This window comes from Pinus tabuliformis, chromosome X (assembly GCF_031772625.1).
Source record: "Pinus tabuliformis cultivar Carrire ecotype Pingquan chromosome X, CPIR1, whole genome shotgun sequence".
NCBI classification, from domain to species: domain Eukaryota; kingdom Viridiplantae; phylum Streptophyta; class Pinopsida; order Pinales; family Pinaceae; genus Pinus; species Pinus tabuliformis.
In genome coordinates this window covers 340,753,951-340,761,976 of record NC_142308.1, presented here as the reverse complement: position 1 = coordinate 340,761,976, position 8,026 = coordinate 340,753,951, and the positions used below count along the sequence as shown (strand labels likewise).

Sequence of the window (8,026 nt, the reverse complement as noted above, 5' to 3'; positions counted from 1 at the left end):
TTAATCTCAAGTACTGAAATATGCTTACAAACATAATAGAAATAAGACTAGCTTGGGTGATTGTAGCTTATCTCTGAGAAGAGATGTGGCGAATACATGCCTTTGAACTATGTTACAATGAGGCTTGGAGGCCTATTTATAATTGAGAAAGAATGGAAAACCCTAAACATCTAAAAACCTCACCCTAGGAGATGAAGCACCAAAACTATGGGCCCCGTTTGGGTAAATTGGTACATCAACTTCTTGGGGTCGTAAATTTGGCATACGATCTTCGTTTGATGCATACAATAACTCATTAGAAATATATGTCCGAGGAATAAAACTTTTGAGTGGCCAACATTGGTAAGCGATCACGTTAGCCCCAGTTTTCCCAAAAAGCGTCGTTTAGGGCCTCAAAATGACTCTGGAAGTTTAGGACACGAAAAACTGCCAAAAATAGTAAACTATGCTACAATTAAGGAAATTGAAAAACTAAAAGAGACTGTGGTGGGGGCCAAGTGGAATAGGCAGGTGGCCACCAACATCCTTCTAGATCACATTCACAAGTAATTATCAAGTAAGAGGAATCAAGCCCTGATCTATACAACACTTGGTTTCTCAACACTTCTTACGAACGGTTTTCTCCAATGTGCTCTTTTAGGTTTTCATTATACTAGTTGCATTACGTGGTTGATTTGTTCTCCAAGTTACGTGGTCATTATTTTTCTAGTTGAATTATGTGAGTTATTTCTTTTGAAAATTGTGTCGTGGCACCTAACGTTTAATAATTTTTTAACCCAGTCAGCAATTGTAGTGCCCCACTCTGGCTGACTAGCCCTTTTATGGCATTGGCCTTGGTACATTATTCCTTGAGGACCTCAAGTTGAGGATCTAGATATTTGACTCTTACTATGAGTGGATGTGATAATAATTGTTTTTCTAGTTTGATATTATGATGCTAATAATTGTGATGGACACATTTTATGACTATGTCTAATCATGTGATGGATTCATTATGTTTTTGTTTACATTAGTTCTTGCTCATAATTACAACGATATTGATGATTATGTCTTGATGATGATTTAGCATGCAAAATTATATTGGTGGCTAATATTATGAATCAAATATTACTGATGATTATTAAGTGTGGCGGGAGACTACCTAGATGCACTTGCACTTGCATGTGATTAGTTGACATCCTCTGGATTGTTTGAATTACATATCGTTGCCTCAGAAAAATTTTAAAGTCCAATTTAAAACTTTTTTGTGAATTCTAATGAGATGAGTGATGGGGGTGTATAGAAAGACGAAATTTCATGGGAGGCATGGGACAACATCCCCAATTTTACCCACTAGCACTCCTTCCATGACTTAGGCGAGAAGGTGTTGGGATACCTTCATCTTGAAGATCATGATGTCGTGGGGGTGGACCAAAAATTGGGTCACTCATGAATATTTTATTGGGGGGCACACATCAAGGCAGATTCCTTGATCCCCGACACCATTAGTATCACTATAGATGGTGACATAGGAGAGGATAGTGGTCTCCGGCATCACATCTAGTTTTTCCCATCATAGTCATTGTATGCCTGAAGGGAAAAGGCTTAACACTCTTGGAAATTCAAGGGAAGTTCTTGAAAATTTTCTTGTAGAAGTTCTTGAAGGGAATGATCGATTCGATGCCCTTTGCATCAAGAAGAAACTGCTGAAATATTATTAATATTTGATAATCATACTAATTCACATAATGTAGTAAGTCAGGTTGTAGAACTAAGTTACCTAAATCAAGAGCAGATCTTGGGGTAAATGGAGAATAGGAAGAAATACAAATATTGGACCAACTGAGTATCTCTACCCTTCCCACGTTTAAAAAATCTTAGGTATATAATGAGCATATAAAGTAACTCCAAAGTATGTAACTGTTTAGTAAGAAAAAAGGGGAAAGGGACATCGAGTTAACTCAAAAAATTAGTCCTCTTATAGTTTAAGCTCATTAAGAAAAGAGGGTGGTGAATGAAAATAATGAATAATAATTTAAATTAGAGAAATTTAGCTTCATGAGAGAACCTCCATGTGGAAAAGGCCACCACAAGGATCTCCATCTAAGAGTCAACTTGAGATAAACTAGGGTGTTGTTAGGGAGCCAAATCTGAGACCTACTAGTTGACTTCAATGATGAACACAAATTGAGGAGTATAAAAGGGGGATCAAGAGACAACTAGGGGAAGAAATAGGGAGTCACATTGGGGTGAGGGAAAATATTATTTAAAAAAAAAAATTAAGCAAATAAATTAGGAGAGATTTGGTGAGAGGCAGATACATGGATAGGTGAATAATACGACTTTTAGATTAATAAAAATAATTATTTTTGCATGAAGCATGACAAGTGTCACCTATGAGGCCTCTTATAAAAGGAGAAAACTATGGGAAGGGGATCACTTTTTTCGTTGGATGGATTACATAATTCTATGTGAGTGACTATCAAGCCTATAGAAATTTTGTTTAGGTGGGTCATTAGAGAGGGAACTTTTGAGCCAAGAGTGGTCTTATCCATCGACTAGTATTCTTCCCATTAGGGAAATTTTGAGGGCTAAAATGGGCCTCCTAAGAAAAAATGTACAACCAAAATAAACTTTATAAGAACCGATAGGATTCAAGATGATGATGTCAACCATGGGTGACGATTCACCATTTTTGGATTAAAATAGTAAAAAGATTAAAAAATAATAAAACTACTTTTTCAACTCGTATTTTCAACTTATCTCCCTAAGGTTTTACTCAAATTTCGAGTAGGAGTACTTGTTGGATGCAATATTTAATTCATCATCCAAGGAGTACCAATGTTGCATACTTTTGATTGACCCTACTACACGAAAAATGAGAAATACATGAAAAAATGTGATTGCAATCATGTTTTTCACGTATTTCTCATTCTTCGTATAGTAGGGTCAATCGAAAGTATGCAACATTGTTAATTCTTGGATAAGGAATCAAACTTTGCATCCAACGAGTGTCGTCGCTCGAAATTTGAGTAAACCAATAGGGAGATAAGTTGAAAATACGAGTTGAAAAAATATATTTTCTTTTTTACCTCTAAAATTTGACGATGTAATCTAATATTATTTTATTATTTCCACTATTATTTTATAATTTCCTTAGGAGGCCCATTTTAGACCTCAAGATTCCCCTAATGTCTACTTTACAGACCGATTGCAACTTGGGGGTCTTTGGGGAAGAAAAGTACCCAAGGCGTAGACTGGGAGGTCAACTATTGAGTCAACAATGTTCGGTCAAGATGCATCTTCCTTCATGTGAACGTGATATCAACAAGGAAGTTCAAGCAACAACAAATCAAATATTGAATCTCTACTCCTTCGTTGAACAGTACCTCATGTTTTCATAAATTTTTATCACATGATTATTATTGTATAAATAAATACCTGGTTGTAAAAGTAAATATCACAACATCAAGTCATTGGTTGTGATCTTCTTTCATATTTCATTAATACAAATACATTTTTCTTTCCCACATTTGTTGTTATAATGATTGGTATAAGATTCCCTAATCACTTATATAATTTATGTTAAATCATTTATGTATCATGTGTTTTAATGATTTGTTTATTGGTGTCTTTGCAGATCTTGGCTTGGAACATCGAGGATGAGATTGAAAGCTACAACGAACAATAGCGAGGACAAACATCGAAAAAAACAATATGAGTTATTCATCTCATTGCTTGCATTTATTCATGAATTAATGGCAATGAACCTAGAGAGAGTTTTTATGTGTTTGTTTGTTTTGTTCTAGACTTGGTTTCTAGGTCCAGGGAGATCTATATTGTATGCAAGATAAGATTTGTCCATCAATACCTCCATATAATATTCTTAATAGCATACACAAACCAAAGGCTAAGATTTATTTTCAAAGTAGTTATGTCTTTTTTATTATGAACAAACAAGTATCATATGAAATGAATTATCCTTTTTTAGGCATTTGGTATTGATAAGTCATAGTATTGGTCCATGATATTGTTACAAAGCATATATACAAATTAAGAATCCTATAATAAAATGGGAATGAATCTCTATAGCTAAGAATCTTGTTCTAAGAATGTTTTTAAAATGTATTAATTTATATGGTTGCACTAGTTATATAATATTAGAATTAATAACTATGGTTTCCACTCATCAAATCTTGGGTACCAATATGAAAGTGTCAATTGCATACTAGTGGGTACTTGGTTAATCTTGATTGAAAATTTTTATATAAAAGTGTTTGGTTGATTGAAAATATTTATATACAAGATTTTTGTCTGTGCCTAGAGCATATAAAATATTTATTTAAGTTTATGCTTGGTTAAGAGCATGTCTTTTTAGGAGTAAGGAAACTGGTTAATGGCCCAAGAATGAAAGGCATAGAACAAGATTGAAACCCTACCTCAGTAGGTGAGTGAAAACTATATAAAAGATTTTTGTGTGGGGCTAGAGTATATAAAATATTTATTTAAGTTCATGCTTAGTTAAGAGCATGTCTTTTTAGGAGTAAGGAAAGTGGTTAATGGCTCAAGACTGAAAGGCATAGAGCAAGATTGAAACCTTGCCTCAGTAGGTGAGTGAAAACTATATAAAAGATTTTTGTGTGGGCCTAGAGTATATAAAACATTTATTTAAGTTTATGCTTAGTTAAGAGCATGTATTTTTAGGAGTAAGGAAACTGGTTAATGGCCCAAGACTGAAAGGCATAGAGCAAGATTGAAACCCTGCCTCATAGGTGAGTGAAAACTTTCCCCAGACATTAAAAGAAGTGAAAACCTACCCCCTTATGAACCACCAATAAGATAATTTCAATAATATGGTTTTACTTAAAACAACTAGATAATTTCAATGGTGTGATTTTTTTTAATAATTATAATGAGTAAATCTGTAAGATAATTTCAATGGTATAGTTTTTTTTTGAATAATTACAATGAGTAAATCTGTACTAGGAAATAGCAGCCAAGTTCCATTACTGATTTGAAAAATGAAGGTAAAGTTGGAGAGTGGTGGCAGTTGTAAAAAGAGTTATGTGAAAGTTTTCCATTAAGATTCCAATTTCCATCTCGTGCTTATGACGTGCTTATTGTCATTAGTAAAGTTGATTGAAATGAGTGATGTGGAAGTTTTCCATGAAGTTTCCAGATAGTGGCTGTCGTCATCAGTAAAGTCGTCATTAAGTCAAAAAGTAAAGTTACATAATCTTTATACATTGGAATTTGGAGTTGGGAGAGACGACATAACCTGTGTTGTGTTACGTGCGCTATCTGAAATATTTTGGGCTGCAGAGGTCGACACTGATTCGGTGATTCAATGTTCAAGCGAAAGGAGCGCAAAGCGGTTTCAGCACGTATAATTACGTGCCAATGCGTCCCAGCAGCATCGAAAGCAGCCGTTCCAGCCAAATCCAAGTCAGAAGCCTCCTCTCGAGTCAAATCCAAGTCAGAAGCCCCTCGAGCCCCCGCTACTGTATCTTTTAAATCTCCATTGAAAATCAGATGGCCACAACGGAAAAAATTACCAGACGATCCAGAAACGCCCAGATGGGTGTATGACAAAGCATTGGATATTCATATTCAACATGAATCTTATGTTGATGCCAGATTGCAGTCCGTTGTCTCGATATTTAGAGTTCCTAACTTCCTCAAAGAGTTGAAAATGAAGGCATATGTCCCTCAAATCGTTTCGTTGGGTCCATACCATTACAACGGCGTAAATCTTCGTCCAATGGACTACCACAAAAGGAGAGCCCTGCATAGAATGCTGACCAGGTTCAATGATAGTAGGCACACCAGCGATCCAGATAATAAGGAGTTCTCCATTCGTGCAATCTCTAAAATCTTCCGGGATGCGAACAAAATCAAGAGCTGCTACGATGAAAAACTCAATTACGAGCCAGACAGCCTCACTGAGATGGTTACTTTGGATGGTTGCTTCATTCTAGAAATATTCAGGACTCTGGGTGAAGACACGTCAATCGGGCAAGGTAGTGGTAACTATGAACCTATTTTTGAGAGTACAAAGATCGATTTTACTGGATTTGATATACTGAACGACATTCTGATGCTAGAAAATCAAATCCCCTTGACAGTTCTACGACAGTTACTAGAAGTGGAGTTCACCTCGGTGGATGATGCAAAGAAAATTCTTTTGGATATGCTGGTGAAAACTCCAGGGACCAAGTTCTACCCTTTCGATTATGAAGACGGTATGGAAAGATGGTCGTGGCAACCACCACATGAACAAGCTCATCATTTGCTGGGTTTGTTGCACAGCTTCATTGTGTCTCCACCTTCCGATGAGCATGCAATTCAAATCGACAACAAGGACGGCAAGAAAAAATCTCGGACGGACTATAGATTCATCCCTCCTGCGGTAGAATTAAGTAACGCTGGCATCAAATTTAAGCGATGCAATGGAGGCATCAAGAAAATTTATTTTGATCGGAAAAAAGCCACTATTTATCTTCCTCCGATCAATGTTACGGATCACACAGAGGTACTCTTCCGTAACTTGGTCGCTCTTGAGCTATGCAAGCCATCTAAAATCAATTACGTTACCTGCTACTTGAGTCTGATGAACAAGTTGATCGACACAGAAAAAGACGTGGCTCTGCTAAGACATAGTCAAGTCCTTAAAAACTACATTGGGAGTGATGCAGAGGTCGCAGCGCTCTTCAACGGTCTATGCAAAGGTGTCACCCTGCCCCGGGAAGATATCTTCCAGCAACTGCAAGATGATGTGATGAAGCACTACGGAAGTAAGTTCAAGGTCTGTTTTGCCCAGCTTATAAAGGATTATTTCTCATCGCCATGGAAATGTCTAGCTCTCTTGGGTGCAATTTTTGCACTGTTGCTCGCCATGGTGCAAACAGTCTGCTCCATACTCCAAGTACATAAGTAGCCGCCTCTCGGTTGCTTTTATCTTTACCCACGAAATGTGTTTTATAAGGGTATAAGATCAGAAGATTTCTGGTCATTTATAAATGACTTTGTAGCCTTCATTAAATGACTTTCTGTAGGAGCCTTCAGGTGTACCTTTGTATCCTGTTGTAGCTTCATTAGATGGCTTTCTGTTGTAGCCTACATTTGGATCTTGATGTAGCCTTGTTGGGTAGTATTCACGCTATGTAGTGACTCCCTCTTGGGCATTGATTCAGTTTGTAATTTTTGATAATTAATTATGTTTAAAAAGATAGTTTTGTATGTGAGAGATGTTGTAATGTTTGTCTCATAAATATTTTGACTCAGGGAAGTAAATTATTGACTTGGTCTGGACTATTTGATAATTAGACTAAAAGGAAAGGTGCTATGGGAGAGATGTTACAATGCCTGTCCATTAAATCTTTTGTCTCAGTCAAGTTAATTTGAAATAATAATAAGTATAACCCTATGTTAAAATAGAAATTCTACATTATTATTTTTTTATTAATTTTTGTTGGGTAATTAAAGTAAATTTGACTTGGTCAAGTTGTCCATTTTTAGCTTGAGGTTTATGAAAATCCATGGTACTGCCTTGATATTCATGTGGGATATAACCTAATCTTTCTTAACTCTCATGAGATGCGAGACAGAGGAAAATAGTTTTTCATTTAACATTAAGGTTTAGATTAGTTAAACTTAAATTTAATAATTAATTCATTATTGAAAAGTAAAAGAAGTATGTTTTAGTTGATGATAATGTTGAGTAATAAAAAAATAGTTTTTCATTTAACATTAAAATTTAGATGAGTTAAACTTAAATTTAATAATTAATTCATTATTGAAAAGTAAAAAAGGTATGTTTTTAGATTTAGAATTGGGATAACACAACATTCATATCTAACATTACAATTTAGTATATTTTTCTATTAAATCTTTGCTATGAATTGTCAAAAAACATTTGCTTATGTCAACTAAAATTTTCCTCTCAAAGACTAGTAATTGGTATTTCAATCAATTTTCCCGTACCTGAATTATCTATGAACTTTGATTTTTTCAAGTTAATCAATCAGTTTGCCTAAAACATTGGACT

At 35.3% G+C, this 8,026-nt stretch overlaps 1 protein-coding gene across 1 annotated transcript; it reads left to right on the top strand.

Moving 5' to 3' along the window:
• The first annotated feature begins 5,256 nt into the window (after nt 1–5,256).
• On the top strand, nt 5,257–7,125 carry LOC149139860 (putative UPF0481 protein At3g02645). The gene has a single exon (XM_089449782.1). The coding sequence runs from the start codon at nt 5,327–5,329 to the stop codon at nt 6,914–6,916; it is 1,590 nt and encodes a 529-aa protein (XP_089305908.1). The 5' UTR covers nt 5,257–5,326; the 3' UTR covers nt 6,917–7,125.
• Nucleotides 7,126–8,026: the final 901 nt, after the last annotated feature.

Coding starts and splice junctions, on each gene's coding strand:
- LOC149139860 (XM_089449782.1), top strand. CDS start 5,327: ATGTTCAAGCGAAAGGAGCGCAAAGCGGTTTCAGCACGTATAATTACG.